The sequence below is a fragment of the Nyctereutes procyonoides genome, unplaced genomic scaffold, assembly GCF_905146905.1.
Source record: "Nyctereutes procyonoides isolate TBG_1078 unplaced genomic scaffold, NYPRO_anot_genome, whole genome shotgun sequence".
NCBI classification, from domain to species: Eukaryota; Metazoa; Chordata; class Mammalia; order Carnivora; family Canidae; genus Nyctereutes; species Nyctereutes procyonoides.
The window spans coordinates 9,614,333-9,630,613 of record NW_026575024.1 but is presented as its reverse complement, the minus strand read 5'-3'; the positions used below and the strand labels follow the sequence as shown (position 1 = coordinate 9,630,613).

The following is a 16,281-nucleotide window of genomic DNA, read 5'->3' as shown; positions in this document are numbered from 1 at the left end:
CCATATCCTAGGTCTGCTGGGGAGAGGAGGTGATGCCTGGATCTGTGGCAGCCGTTCTGTAACCATAAGGGGAGAGCAGGAAAATCTGGTGTTGAGCCAGAGCTCTGAAACGCTTCAAATCTAGACCTATTAAATAAACAAGAATTGTCCCTGTCATTTATACCAGGCAAGCTTTCTATTATCTCCAGCCAAACGCATTTGGTACTTTCATAAGCTCTATCACAAAATCCTAGCAAACAGCTAGAAAGAAACTGATCAAGGGAATTCTGGCCCAAACTATAAATACTCTCTAAAAACATAAGTCCTCCTAAAAGAAAGCCTTGTTTTCTTACTGAAGTCTTCAGAGGAAAAAAAAGAGAGATCAAACACCTTTATCATCTCTATTTTTGTTATTAGAAAAGATACAATAAGCACTCTCAAATTTCTTTCTCTGCTTATACAAATTTTCGTGACTACTCTGTTAACTAAATTTATGGTTTTGGGTTTGGAAGTCTTTTCTTCCTTTATTTTACATAATTTGTCACATGGAGATCTGGTTTCACACGAGGAGTCCATATGACCAGTGGTGGTTTCTGTTCGTTGGGTGAGTCTGTCAGGCTGAGAGGCCCTAACGACGACTCTGAAAGCCACTGTCACATTCTGTTTCCCCAACTTCAGTCACCGAGGCATCACCTTCAGCATTTCTGCCATTGTATTTATAGAGTCTCCTTATTAAAATGAGCCCCGGCCTAATATCACTACTTATTTTGGCTTTGTCTAGAGCAGTAATGTCCATGCCACGGGTTTGTGGTACTAGTTATATTTTCTCTTTAAACAAACATCATCTTTCTTTGAATCTAAGATCTTGTAGAGTCTAAGAGGCACCATTATTTTTTTAGTACAATAAATTAAAGCTGCCAACTACTACGATGCAATGCTTTCACATTCCTTGTTTTACATTTATTGATATTCCTTAGAAATTGTACATTTATTGAATGAATTATTTTCGGTTTCTTTGGACATTTGACAGGAAACCCAGGTTCCTTATCTCCACCTTTTGAGCACCTCTGGCATCATTGATGCATGTCCAAGAACACCCAGTTTCTACCAGCATTTGCTACTCCAGTAAATGGTTTCATGGTTTCAACTGCAATATGCAGGGTGAAGTTAAGTGGCTTTTATTTAAAGTTGGCCAAAAGATTCTGACAAACTGATGTCCGTCTTCACCCAAGTGCCTTGGAGGCCTGGATCAACCGCACCTGCCTCTTGTTGAAACGTTTCAACTACCCTGTGGGTTTTGGCTTTTGCTCCTGCTTCCCTTGCTCTGCTCAGTTCTCAAAGCGGAGGGGTCCCCAGCCAGCAGCACTGCACTTATGGGGGGAACTTGCTACAAAGACAGATCCTCAGGCCCCACCCCAGCCCCCTGAATCAGAAGCTCTGGGGTGGACCCAGCAAGCCTGTGTTCTAACAAGCCACCCTGAGTGTTCTGATACATGCTCAAGTTTGAGAACCACTGGCGTACACGGTTCTTTTCCATGAACCTCAGCAGTAAAACTTAACCCAACTTTGTCTGATTCTGGGAATCCATCTTTCCTGTTTGTTGCTTTGCAAGAACTGCAGTTGTTCCTCCAACAACCACCCTTTGCTTCATGAGTATCAAGTGGACCCCCGCTACTGTTTGCAAGTATTTCTGGGTACACAGTTACTTTTCATCTTTAACTGGAATCATCACACAGTATCTTGGAAGATGTTTCAACAATGAAGCTCAATACACGGAATTCCAAAAAAAAAAAAAAAGAAAATGCATGCCACTCTGCCAAAGTGACAAAAACGTGTTCAGCCATGTTCAAGTTTGTTCACAGAAAAAAAAAAAAAAAGTTTGTTCACAGGCTCACAAAAGACTTTTTTTTTTTTGGTGATTGCCTGTTGGTTGACAGCAATCTCATTGATTCTGACATGCTCCTCTATTTCAGATATGTTAAAATCTATCTTCGAATTAATATGAGGCCAAGTCTCGCCACTTACTGTGTGTGTGTGTGTGTAGGCCAGATACATAACCTTTTTTTAAAAAAATATTTATTTATTTATTTCAGAGAGAGAGCATGCGAATGAGTAGGGGGATGGGCAGAGGAAGAGAGACAGTGAGAATCCAAAGCGGATCCCACACTGTGTGGAGCCCAACGTGGGGCTCGACCTCACAACCCGGAGACCATGTCCTGAGCAGAAACCAAGTGTTGGTCACTCCCATGTAACCTCTCTGGGGCTCACTTTCCTCACCTGGGGGATGGGGATAATTTCTATCCCTATCTCCTAGGGCTGTGGTGCAGATTAAAAATCAGGCATGTAAAACTGTTAGTGCCGTTGTCATTATTCACGACCTTATCCAGCAAATATTTATGAAGCACCTACCTTGTGCCAGGCACTCTTCTAGGCACTAGAGACACATCAGTGAACAAAAAGGACAACAAACCTGCCTTCATGGAGCTGACACTGGTTGGGAGTGGTGCAGGCAATAACTAAACATATGCTATACAGCTAATACAGAGCTAAAGGCTATGCAGAGAAATAAAGCAGAAAAGGGGCACAGGGAATGCAAGGGGGGAAATGCAATTTTATGTAGGGTCATCCATGGAAGGTGACATATCAGAATACGGAAGCACATACTTATTAATACTTTCTGTCGCAGGTGGCTGAAATTCAACAGCCAGCAAAGGGGCCTGGGGGCATCTCTTACCAAGTCTTGCTGGAGCCTCTTGGCTGGCTTTATAGAGGGTCATCCCCTCCCATCTGATCCCCCATACCTGGCTTCTTTCCAGGCTGCTCTGGGAACAGCAGAGCCTATAGATCCCCCAGGGAAAGGCTTCAAGTGGCCTTGGTCCTTGGGAGGTTGCCTGAGGCCTGGTGAAGTGTTTGTGTGAGTTGATGTTGGACTCACCACTAATCCCCAGGTGTGTATAGTCCCACTGACCCGAGACCAACTCTTTGCAAGCACTCAGGGCCTCATCTCCTCTGGCTTGGCTACTAAAACCAGTCCCACGTTTAGTGAGATCAGCCCCCCCTACCCCCAGTAGCTCACAGCCTCACATCCCTCCTGAGGGCTTTTGCTTTGTTTCTTGTCCCCCTGGAATTTCTCTTGCTGCCCTGTGTGTCCAGGTGTCCATCTGAGAGCCTGTTTGTTGTAGTCAGCCCTGGTCTGTAGTGGTAGCACCTCGGGTGTTCTGTGACTCAGTTACGATGCTGCTTAAAATGTAAGACTGTTATATGAATGCCACAGGGAACCAGAATCTTTCTCTCTGAGGTCATACCCATCCGTTTCTGAACCTGCTGGGCTCACATGGACCACTAGTCTAGCTCCTTTCTCACGAAGCTGCCCTTTGGATATCTGAAGACAGTTTTCACATCTTCCAACGCATTTTGCTTCTCCCTTCTCTTCTTCAATTTAAAAACTCCACTTTTTATTCTTTTTAAATTAAAAACTGTGTTTTTCTTAAAGATCTTATTTTAAAGTCATCTCTACATCCAATATGGGGCTCGAACTTACAACCCTGAGATCAAGCATCTACTGACAGAGTCAGCCAGGCACCCCTGTATTGCTGCTGCTGCTGCTCTTTTTTTTTTAATAAAAGTAAACACTAATTGTAGAAAATCTAAGGAGTACAGAAAAAGGGTAGAGAAGAAAATAAAAGCTGCCCAAAGCTGCCCATAATATATCATATGACAATATATACCCCTTCATTATATGCTCATTATATAGTATACTTTTTCTCTAAAGCATTTATCTCTACTGTGATTACATAATTAGTTGGGAAGTTATTTAATGACTACCCTCTCCTCCCCTTTGGCTGGATGAGCCACTCGAGGACACACCTGTCCTCTCCCTCACTGTCTCCCAGCACCTAACACAGAATTTGGCAAAGGCAGTGGCTTAACAGACATTTGCGAATTAATGATCAACCTAATGGAGAAGATATTCTTTGTATACAGATTTTAAAAGTATAAAACTCGCAATGTGGCTTAAATCATTTGTAATCTCCTTTTTTTTTTTTTTTTTTGCCATTTGAAGCTGTTTGCCATGCTATCATTCATCCAAAACACAATTTCAAATGGCTACCTACTACCCCTTCATTTTGGTGGTGGCATGGCTAAATTATTTATTCCCTTGTCTTTGACAGTGAGTTGGCTTCTAGGTATTATTTTTATAAATAACACCTATGCCCAATTTTTAACTGACATCCAGATTCTCTGGATACGTTCCTCTAAATGTTGAAGAATTGGTCAGAATGGTATGGCCATTTAATTGCTTGCTGATACATAATTATAAGATCTTTTCCAAAAATCTAAATCCATTTACATTCTCTCCTTTATTTCTGCTAGCTCGATGGCTATGTGACAGGACAAAATGAGATCAACTTAGTTTCATGTGCATTTCTTTCATAATTGGTGAGGATGGACCCCTTTCAACACTTTTTATCCATCCCTATACTCTCTATAGTGAGTTCCCTGTTTATGCTATTAGCTCTTTCTTTTTCTATTGAATTTCATTTTTTTTCCCTCATTGACTTGTACATGAGCTTTACTGATGAAGGATATTACTACATTCTCATATATTCAAATCTATTGTTCTTTTCTTCCTGTTTCTTAACCAATGGTCTCCGGGCCTATGATTCACATTTAGGGTTCTGGATTCAACTGCAAACTCCAAATTCCTCTCCTGAGAGAAAGAGGTTTTCATGCCAGTGGTGCACATGGACCCCACCAGGCAAGAGACCCCGGGGCTGACCCTCCACCGGGTTCCCATCCCTGAGTCCACCCCCTCTCTCTGCCACAGCTGATTGGTCCAGCAGCAGATACCTGACAAAAGCCGAGCCAATCAGACCCGCTTGCCCTTGAAGGTGAAAATTGGAACTAATATGCTGCAGATTGGTGTGCACTTCTGAAAAAAAAAAAAAAAGGAGGCATTAAATTGGGAGCAGTCAGGCAGACAAACTTCTTGGGATCTTGGGATCCATCTGGGGAAGTTCTTTAAAACACAGATTCCATTCAGTTCTTTAAAATGAGCCCCCATTGGCTGGTTCAAATTCCCAAGGCCCGGCTCTGAGCCATGGAGATGTTACCCTGGGGCAGAACACCCTGGGGTCTGGGTATCTGCAGGGTCCACCGGGTCACGAACAAGTCTGAGAAACACTGTCATGAGGGCTCTTCCAAGGGTGGGGTGTATGCAGGCAAGAGCACAGATTCTGCAGCCGGGTAGCTTGCATTTGCCACTTCGTGGCTCTGTCATCTTGGACAAGCTTTCAACGTTTTGTGCCTGAGTTGTTATTCGTAAAATGGGGATAATAATTCTCAGTACCTAATTTATGGTTCATACGGAGTGCTTAGAAAAGAGATGGCAAAGAAGCACTACATCAGGATTGGCTGTTGTTATTATTATTGTCAGATCCTCTGAGCAAATCATTAGTTTGTCTTACTAAATCGCTCACCTGCTCAACAACCTTCAATGGCTCCCCAGCTCCTTCGGGATAAAGGCCAGAGCTGAGCATGACTCCTACCACGTAGGCTCTTTGTCATCTCTAGCCACTGTTACCAGATCTTGCCTTGAGCTTCCCCATCTCTAAACCACCATTAAGAAATGGTCCCTTCCCACTATCTTCCTCCCAAAGGCCAGTGAGTCCTTCAAGGGCTATTATACATTTGATCTCACTCAAATTTTCCCTCTGGCCTTCCCCACTGGGACCAATCTACTCCATTTACTCTTTGCACAAGGCTGTGCTTGTCACAGACGGCTGGTCTTGTATGTCTTACGACGGAATTCTCCTCCTTCACGGACTTGAAATTCTCCAAGGGCAAGCAACACCCACAGTCTCAGCTCCAGCATCTGGCACACAAGAGTCCCAACACTGCCATTGCCGGACCCTCCCGAGGGGGCAGACCCCATGCCACCAGCTACATCCACACTAACCTAATTCTCACGGCTGCCCTTCCCCTGCGCTCACTCCATTAACTGTTTTATTGAGTGCCTATGGTATGCCAGGCCTGGTCCTGGAGGGTGATGGGGGGCTGGGGGGAAGCAGGAAAACAAGACTGATGAGGTCCCTGCTGGCAGGGAGGTTTACAATCCAGTAAACTAGAAATGAAACCACTAACTTGGGGCCCCCAGGCCAAACAGAGCTTTCAGAGTCTCTTTTAAGGTTTTTAAAATCAACTGGGTGGGCTGGGTCTTCCCTTTGTCAACATCCTCTGGCCAGAGACCACCAGGGACACGGCTGTGGCTGTGGTTGAATAAGTTGTTTACTTGGTGAGACAAGGGAACCTCATACCCCGGGAGCCCTGGGGTAGTTCAGCAACAGGGCTGCTACAAAGGACTTATTCCCGGTTGGGGGCTCAGGTCAGATGAGGTGTGGGGAGGCTTGAGGAAGCCTGCAAGGGACCTGTCAAGAGGTGGGGAGAAGCAGAGGATTTGGTTATGGCTCATCTGGAATAGCTAGAGAAACAGGTGTTAGAGCAGCAGAGGAGGGGATGTTGGGTATTTTGTGCCTTAGATGGGAGGAGGCAGGGGTCCTGTTTCAGTCTTGTTCTGCATGGTCCCAGAGCACCCAGCTCATGCTGATGTTTTGTGAACTGTTATGTTCAACAGGAGGACGGCATGGCCTACCTGTGAGAGCCAGCCCAGCTCCTAGTCCCACCAAGATGTAGCCGGCGATGGTTCCTGGCTGTCGGACTGCTTTCCTTTCCCAGCTGGCTGTCCACAGGCCCTCCCACTCCCCATCGTGGCACATCTGCAGCTGTACTCCCTGCCGCTCCTGGCCTCTGACAGCATCTGAATCCATTTCTCTATCGAACTAAAGGCCACATGTCACCAAATTACTAGTTAATTGCAACGGAGATAAATAGGTGCCGGGAGGGGAAGCGGTGAAACACCTAACCTCAGGGGAAAAGAAGTGGGGAGAGGGAGAAACCGTGGCTAGCTTCTAGGTGGAGGTGACTTTGCACCTGGGACCAAAAGAGTAGGAACTAACCAGAAGGGGAGAGAAAGACCATTCTAGGTCAAGAGGTCAACTCAACTACTATTGGCTGGGGGCCTCATCATGAGCCAGGCACTGCATCCACATTTTCCGTGTGCTGCTTTACAGCCCCCTGATTTGGTAGGTAAGGAGAGCAACCCTGACAGCTCTCAGTGTCTGGCATTTAGGAGCCCTGGCTAGAACCCTCGGAGGTGAGGACGGTCATGTTACAGACACCGAGATCCTGTGACATGCCCAAGGTTACCTGGTCAGCAAGTGGCACCGCGGGAATCGAACTCGGGCAATCTGGTCTGGACTCTTTACCAAGCCCGTGGCCTTTCTAGTTATTCTTGTCCCTACTTAAAAACGAGACACCAGGAGCTCTTGTAATTCGCCATGGTCACGAGGCTCCTCAGTCCCTAAATGGCCAAGAGGCCAAGTCACGGGCCTATCTCCACGGCCCCCCGAGATTTTCAGGACTTAGAAAAGGCATGTGGGATGCTAATGGTTTTCACCGGCATCGATCTTTAACGTCACCGCCCCTGTAGAAAAGTTCTTAAGCCAAATGCCAAACAGAAGGCAGCTTTCAAAGCCAGCAGAGAATATGTTTTACTTATTGTAAACTATTGTCCGATTATTATTGGACAGAGAAGGGACAGAGATGAGCTGAGTGGGGAAGGGTGTGGCTTTAATCGTGGCCTGAGAGGCACAGACAAGTTTGGGCAATATCTGGGGGGGCGGGGGGGAGTATCTGGAGAAATCTGTCCAGGGTCGGGGGTCAGGCTGTGTGAGTGACTCTCCACACTGGCTGAGACCTGGAGTCCCCCAGGAGCTCGTTAGAAATACAGATGCCTGAGCCTCAGCCCCGGAGCCTTGAGTTCAGGAGGTGGAGCCCGGGCACCGGTATCTTTAACAAGCTCCCCGGGGATCCTGGGCCCCAGGCCGGTCGGGGAGCTGCACTAAGTGGAGCACAGAAGCCCACTCAGGTGCAGGGGGGGAGTTGGGCCCAGGAAACCAAGTGAAAGAGTGTGAAAGGAGGGAAGCAAAGCGGGCTTCTGCTTGTTTTGTGGCACAGAAATAGGAATGGCAAGGAAGAGCCGCTGGGTCAGGCAGAGACGGAACATACAGCAGATCTCAGCATCCATCCGCCACCTGGTCATTAATCTCCACGTTAATAAAAGCCGTTGTTTCCTGGGCCCAATTATTCCGTCCCAGGCCCTTTATTTTCATTATCACAGAGTCCTCCAATAACACAATGATTACTAGGTAATTGGCATCTAATTCTATTACCTAATAGTATTAGGTGCCACTCTAACCACCCCCCCTTTTTTTTTTTACAGATGAGAAGTATTAGGGAGCAGAGGGTGACTTGCCTGCAGTCTGGGGCTGGTGGGTGGCAGACAGGGATGCAAGCCCAGCAGTCTGTCTGACCGTGTAGTGGGTGCCACCGTGAGCTGGGCACACGGAGGTCTCCAGGCCTGGCCTGAGCGTACAGGGTGGCCGGCAAAACCCAGGCTTGCCCACAGCGAGTGATCGCAGGGGAGGGTGAACGTCTCTGAGCAAAGACCCAGGACAGAGGCAGGAGCGGGTATGTGGGTGTGGGGTCAGCTTTACCGATGGACGGGGATGGGGCCAGTGGCTCATTCCCTGCACAAAGACCCGCACTAGGGATCCAGGGTGGACACGAGGGGTGCAGGCCTGACCTCAGGGTGCTTACGGCCTAGTGATGGTTTATTTATAGGGACCTGAGCTGGCCTGGGGGAACAGTGTGTGTGTGTGGGGTCACGGAAGGGGTCTCTAAGGAGACGCCTTTAAGTTCAGCTCTGATGTCCATGAAAGAGTCAGTTCCAGGCAGATGGAATGACACATACACAGCTTCTGGGGCAAAGCGACGTGGCTCATTTGTTAGGTAGAGCACTTCATCTTGGCTGCTGCCATATAGAGCAAAGGGGAGTATCCGGAGATGAAATGAGACCCTCTGTGTGTCCACCCTCATGCCAGGGAAAGCCGGGAAAAGTATTTCAGGCAGAGGGGACAGTGTAAGCAGAGGCTCAGAACCCAGGAAGGTGCTTTGGCCACAAATAAAGTGTGGGCCTTGAAGCCTCCTGACCCTGAGGCATCGTTTGAGAGGTTTCATGCCGAGTGCGCGGGGTTACTGGGAGTCTGATGTTGAGGACCCTGAACAGGGAGATGACCACTAGGGTAAAGTCCAAAATGGGTAAGTCCCCCGACCGTCCTAACCTGTGGTGGCGCACTGGCCCTGTCTCCTCCCCACCTGCAGCTTCCCTTTGTCCAGAGGTAAAATAGGAAAGTTGTACCCAGGCCCACTGCTAAGGTGGCTTTTAGTTTTCACGCTTTCTTGGTGACTCCCTCTGGGATGATATTTAAGATAAAGTCAGGAGAAAAGTGGGAGGTGCCTTTCTTAAGGCTTGGGAGGTAATTATATTGCAATATTTAAAAAACTCAGCAGAAGCATTAGTTTGGATGCATTAAGGAGACAACCACGAAACTTTGCTTATTGTCAAAAAACTCAAACACCACACCAGCACAAAATCAAGGAGATAAAAGTCCGTGCCCCCACGTTCGATGTTCTTTTCACTCTTTGGCTCCAGATTAACTGTCTACTAAACACTGTCGGAGAAAAGTCTGGGAAAGGCCTGTGGGTCCAGTCAGGCTTATTGATATATTTCGTTTGACCAACAGAGTTTTAAAATTTGGGAAATTTAAAAAAAAAAAATTGGGGAAATTTTACAGTTTTCAGCTTCTCTGAAAAACCCAAGTAGCTGATTGTATCCAAAGGGCAGCTGTCCCAAGTCATGCATGCTTACTCTACTTAACCAAAGTCCCCACCCATCCCCATTACCTTACACACAGCTTACTTCTTTCGTTAACATTACCTGCCTTGTTCCTGTTCTAGAAGCTTGTCTTGAATATAATACTATGTGTGCATGCATACGTGCGGTTTTTTGCACTTCTCCTGAGGATCTTTCTGTATCTGTATAAAGATCGGGGTCCCTTTTTAAAGGTTAGGTCATATTTCATAGTCTGAATATCTGAGGTTTATTCATCTAATTTTCTCTTGATGTACACAAAGGTTCCACTTTCTTTATAGCATATACTGGAAAGGAATACCCTTATACATCTGTTTATAATATTTTACGGGATAAATAGCGAGAAGTGGATTTACTAAGTAAATGGGTCTACAGTTTTAAACTTGAAAGATTTTAAATTTAAGTTGTTAAATTAAATTTAACTTAAATTTAACAACTTAATTTTAAAAGATATCACAAAATTGCTCAGGTTATAGGAATTTACATCCCCAGAAAAGGAAAGCAGTGTCCTGTCCCAAGCCTTCCTTTGACTTGCATTAATTTAATTACTACGGTGACGGAGCATCCTTTTCTCTTCAGTGGCCTCCTTTATATATCATCTGCTGCCCTTTGAGGACTTTTTCACTGGGTTCTTTTTCTGTACTTTTATTGATTTTAGGAGTTCTTTATATATAAAGGACATTAAACCTTAGACATCTGTGCTGCAGTTTTTTCCCCCCAGTTGCTGGTGTTTAGTTTTATACATTGTTTTTACTTTGGAAAAATTGTAACACTATTTGTAGCCACATACAAGATTCTTTTTCTTTTGCTAGAGGGGGCCTGGCCTGTCTTCTTTGGTAGGCATAGTATTGAGATATACATAGAAAATTATTTCTTAAAGACTTTATTTTTAAGTAATCTCTACATGCAATGTGGGGCTCAAACTCACAACCCCAAGATCTAGAGTCACATGTTCCACCAACTGAGTCAGCCGGGAGCCCCATATATTTTAATTTAAAAATCTGAAAGCCTTTAGCTAAGGGATAATTCTGTTTCCCACAGGATCCAGCAGTGTCTGCGCCATCTATCTCATAAATGGGTGACTTCATATTTTTAAAGTTGTCTGTCTCCTCCCTTGAGACAGATTCTACAGGTGTAGGTATAGGTATGGGTTAGTGTGAGCGTGTGTATGTAAGTGTGTGTCTGCATCTAATATTTACTCTAGAACTTTTATGGTTTCACTGCACACATTTAAATTTTGGATCCATCTGTAAATTATTTTTGGTGGAGTAAATGAATACAACCAAGATCTAGGATGAAGTTTTCTATTTTCCTGGCTGGCAGCACAGGGGGTCGGGGGGTAACCATGCCTGTTGGTAAATTAAAAAAAAAAACAAAAAAAGCAAAAACAAAAGCACACCCCATGTTTTTTGTCCCTTTATAAAAATAATGCAAATTTGGGGATCATACCCATACTCCCACTACCCAGAATAATTACTTTTTTTTAATGCAACGTATTTCCCACAAGTATTTTTTTATTAGTGTGTGTGTATATATATATATATATATATATATATATATATATAGGTTTTTGCTTGAGAACTCTGTTTTTTGTCTGTTTTAACATGTGACAACATCTATAACTGCTAACAGCTCATGTTTTCACCCAGCAATTCCCAAACCTGGCTGGGCAGCTGGCTTCCCAGTGGAGCTTGTTAAAAATAATGAATCAGCAACCCTACGGGGTGGACCCTGGGAATCTATATTTTTAATAAGCTCCACGGAGGTGTTTGGGACATAACCAGGCCTATTCTCACCATCTCTCCCCCCCCTCCGGGCTGTACCTGTGATCGTTTGGGTCTCTGAGGTGATGGTTCTGGTGGTGGTCTGAGTTTGGGTGGCAGGCACTGTTTCTTCAGATACAAACTGGACTGTGCTGGGGGCTGCCCCGGACGTGCTGGTCAGCTGGCAGCCACTCTGCTTGTGGGCTACAAAGGCATCCAGGTTGTTAAACTGCTGCTTGCAGAGGCCACAGATGTGGATGTCAGGAGTAAGCTCAACCAGCACTGTTGTACCACCTGGAACTCCATGGGACAAAGCGGAAGTCACAGATTAATTAATTAATTCCAAACAGCTCGACCTAACAACACAAACCAGACTCATGTTAGAAAAAAAGGGCACTGTGGCAGAGATGGCTAGTTGCTGGCCGGATGTCCATTCTACTCCCCTCTTCTCTCTTAGCAGCACCAGATGTCCATTCTACTCCCCACTTCTCTCTCAGACCCAAGTGATGGCCAGTGGGGTGTGAGTGGCATTTCATGCAAGGAATCTTTTTGATGTGCAACGTTGCTTGCACTTTGAAGGACCAGTAGCCATGTCCTATCCCAACAAAAGGTAGTTGTACTTCCCAGTCCTTATGAAAACCAATCCCTCCACTTTTATACCCTCACCCCCATCCCCACCCCCACCCCATGAAAACTACTCAGTAATAATCTTGGTCCCTTACATGCTTGGGAACTTCTGGGAAGTTTGGCTTCCATGATAAAAAGGGATCAGACGTGATTGGCACTGGTTCCCTCTTCTTTTGGCCTGGAATGCAGATGAGATGCCAGGAGGTTCTACAACCATGTTCTTACTATGGGGAAAATGCTAAGATACCTACATATGCTGATCCCTAACCCCATCGAACCCCTGAATCAACTAATTTCAGACTTCTCATTAGGCTGGTATATAGTTCAGTTTGTTACTTGTCGTCAAAGTTCATTCCTAACGTTTAGTGACATTGTTTCTCAACAGTAATGATGCCAAGCGTTAATACTGTGTTAACATTTGCAAAGCACTCACCACAATATCTGGCACTGTATTAGTGCTATGTAAATGTTGGTTAAATGAAGAAATTCAATCAATTAATAAGTCTCTAATAGGACTACCTTAATTTTATTTTTAATTTTTTTTATTTTTATTTTTTTTAATTTTTATTTTTAAAAGTTTCTTTGCCTTATGATAAGGAAACTCATGCTTATAACAGTGAATCTGGAAGAAGCAGAGGGAAAATCACTCACAATCCTTCCACCTATGTGTACCATGAACATTACAAAATATTTTCTTTCATTCTCTTTATGCTTAAAAATTTTAAGATCATAATGTACTGTAAAATTAGTCTTTTCCCCACATAATATTGCATAAGCACTGTGCCTAGATCACTAAAATTTTTACAAGTATAATTATTTAAAGTATAATAAGCGCCTGAGTGGCTCAGTAGGGTAAGTACCAGACTCTTGGGTTTTGCTAAGGTCATGATGTCATGGGTGGTGGGATGGAGCTCAGTGAGGAGTCTGCTTGAGATTTTCTCTTTGTCCCCCCTACCCCCAACTCTCTCTCTTCCTTTCTCAAATAAATCCTTAAAAACATATGTGATCACCTAAAACACACTATTCTATGTTACTATGCATCATAATCTCAGTACTTATAGGGTCTTTATATTGTTTCTAATTTTCCTCAGGTCTACATCACATGAGAACTACCTTTGTGCATATATATAGTTGGTATATATATGAAGCATAACTTTCTGAAATTTATAAATATTATGTTCAATTTTCCCCAAGTCAAGCTAAGACAAGAAATCGCTGTGGGAACACAATCTGGTTGACTTGCTAAGGAGAGCTAGTCTGGGCTCTGTTGTAATGTTTTATAAGCTGTTCTGCAGAGCGCCCTGCCCCCTAAGTACATCGAAATCAATGAATGGAAGGAATGAAGGCTTTTCTGTTCCCCTGAAACACTGCTTCCCTGGAGCTGAGGCGCCCATGGGACTAACAGGAAAATAAGGAACCAGGAGATGAGGTGACTGGCATTGATGAGGATTCCTTAGTGATCTAACAAGACTGATACCCAGTATGAAAGGGTTTTAATAACCAATGCCTCCAGCATGTGGCAGACACACAAGTAACGACCTAGACTTTCTTTAGAACCCTGACACTACAATTTACAAACCATGACTCGGACTTGGTCTCTCCCATCTGTAAAATGGGTATAAATTCTGTTTCACAGGACCGTTAAGAGGATTACGTAAGATTGTGCTTGTAAAAAGCCAGCACGGGGGGGGGGGGGGCCATGCCCCAGCATGATACCTGGTGGGGTTATTCCGGAGACATCCTATTTGATTGTGACATCCCCCTCCGAAAATTTGGAATGGTGAGAATATACCTAACCTCCTGCATTTGTAGTGAGAATTAACAGACCAAACAGAAAACACTGGGTACAGGTAAGAGCTCAACAGCAACAAGAGAGAATTCCTTTATCTTCACTATGTTCTCCAAACCTGTAACAACATCATAAAAAATCAGGGTGCGTGTGTGTGTATGCGTGAAACACGGACATATCTGAGGCCACACCTAAGTCCCACTTCGGGGATACTGAGTCCTGATGGAGGTAGGATGCAGAAGGGGCTGGTGTTTAGAGAAATCTGTGCTTTCCACAACTTCTGCAAGGGAAACCCAACTAAGTTTGGGAGGCAATGTCTCCAAAACAGCTAACAAGCTGAGCGCTTACCATGTGCCAGGGGTCTGCAAACCCCCCTGCCAGGGGTGCGTTCTCAAACTGTGTGCAACCGAATGGCTCAGGGTCTGGCCACAGATCCCCTCCCCCCACGTCCCCCATCTAATGGGTGGGGCCTGGGGAGCTTTTTCCTTTTTCCTTTCCTTTCTTTTCTTTCTTTCTTTTTCTTTTTTTTAAACAAGCGCTCGCGCTCCCAGGTGGCTGGTCTGCGCTCGGTCTCTGGACCACACTTTGGGGGAAACAATGCGGCGGGCGAAATCAGGTACTTGGACAAGGCTGCTGTCCCCACCAGGGAAATTACGACGAATCCCAAACTCAAAGAAAGCGACCACCGCCCCATTCCCCATTCAGATCTCCACCTTTAATGTGCAAAAGGCTTTCCAGGGCAAGCCCAGCCCGCCAGACCTCACGAAACCCTCGGATCCCCACACTTCAAGGATTTCGAGCCACCGAGGCAGAAGCTTTCCCATCCGCGTAATCGCGGCTACCCCCCAACCGCCCCCCCAAACTCCGCCTGGAAGGGGGGAGGCGGGGAATGCCCCGAGGGGGTGGCGATTGTCTGAACGGCGTGCCCTCCTCCTCCTCCTCCTCCTCCCCCCCTCCCCGTTCCCTTGCAAGGGGTCCTGGAGGCTGGAGAGCGCCCCCCGCCTCGCGCGGGGCTGGGTGCCCCGAAGCCGAGCCCACTCCGCGCGCCCCCTGCACGGCGCGCCCTCCGCGGTGCCCGGGACGCCGGCGCGGGGCCGTCACCCCGATTTCGGGGCCCCGGGCCTGCTCGCTGCGTCGCAGACGTGCTTGGGCCCGGGCCCCGGAGCGCGCACTGCGCCCGGAAAAGCACTTACTTTGCACCGAGCCCGGGAAGCCGTCGCCCTCGCTGCTCGCGTTCATGGCCGCAGACTGGGAGGCCCCCGGCCGGCCGGGGTGCCAGGCTGCGGGGCGCTGATCTACATGGTGCAGGGACTTTTCCTTTTATTTTTCCACACCCCCCAGCCTGCCTTCTCCCAACTCCGCCAGGCGGGGAGGACGGATGTAAAGCAAGCTCCACTTCCGCTGCCTAGAGGGCGCTGGCCGGGCCCGGCAGCCCCAGCCTGGCTTTGCAGCGGCGGCTCCCGGGGGCAAGCTGCGGGCCAATCCCGAGGCCCCGGACCGCCGGGTCCCCCGGGATCCCGACCGCGCGCAGACGTCCCGGCGGGCGGGGCGACCGCGGGCGGCGAGGGATGCGCCCCAACCCCGGGCCGCGGCAGCCGGCGCCCCCCACCCCCACCCCCACCCCGCGGCCGTGGCCCGCGCGCCTGGCCTCCCCGGCTCGGGCGCCTTTGCACCTGCCGCCCTGGGAGGCTGGTCCCCAAGGCGCCGCTGCCCGGTGGCCGGGATGCTCTGCCCGGGGGTGGGGGTGGGGGACCGCGCCGAGCTGCGGCTGGTGGGGGGTGGGGGGAAGGCGGGGGCGCCGGGCTTGGGAGAAACCCCAGCTGAGCATCCGCGGCGGGCAAATCAGCGGAGCGCTGGGCGGGTCCCCGGCCCTGCTAGGGAGATAAAGAGGACAGGGATCACGTGCATCCCGGAGTAACGACGGGGACCAGACGCCCGAGGCCCACCTGGCCGCGCGCCGGCACCCCGAGGGCTCGTCCCCCCTCCCCCCCAGAATGTCTGACTCCGAGGCCCGAGAACGAGCATTTCCAAGTTTGCAGGTGTCGGTGCGTCGACGCTGTCCCCGCTGATCTGTGTCTACGCGGCCGACCCCACCTCCTGCAACTCAGACTCCCCTTTACTCAGACTCCCTCCGGCCTCGAGTCTCCTGCGGGGCTGTCCCCTCTGACTCCACCTGCCACCCTGCGGCGATCTCCAGTCCTTGCTCAATTCAAATTCACTGTTCTTGGAGAGGCCCGTCTCGGGCCCTTAAGAGCCCTTCTTAATAGTAAAACTCCCTCTTCCCCCACCCT

The 16,281-nt window shown here is 47.5% G+C and overlaps 1 protein-coding gene across 5 annotated transcripts in view; it reads right to left on the bottom strand.

Annotated features, from left to right (window-relative positions):
• Positions 1-15,471, bottom strand: part of ZFP64 (ZFP64 zinc finger protein) — an 87,844-nt gene extending 72,373 nt beyond the window's left edge. Inside the window, exons 1-3 of one of the 5 annotated variants that reach the window (XM_055302747.1) lie at positions 15,184-15,462; positions 12,297-12,379; positions 11,635-11,874 (exon numbers count right to left, since the gene is read on the bottom strand). In XM_055302747.1, the coding sequence (XP_055158722.1) occupies positions 11,635-11,874; positions 12,297-12,330 (274 nt within the window). In that variant the 5' untranslated portion in view covers positions 12,331-12,379; positions 15,184-15,462. Of the gene's footprint in view, positions 1-11,634; positions 11,875-12,296; positions 12,380-15,183 lie in introns of all 5 variants that reach the window. The other 4 variants (XM_055302757.1, XM_055302766.1, XM_055302738.1 and 1 more) reach the window with 4 other exon arrangements.
• Positions 15,472-16,281: the final 810 nt, after the last annotated feature.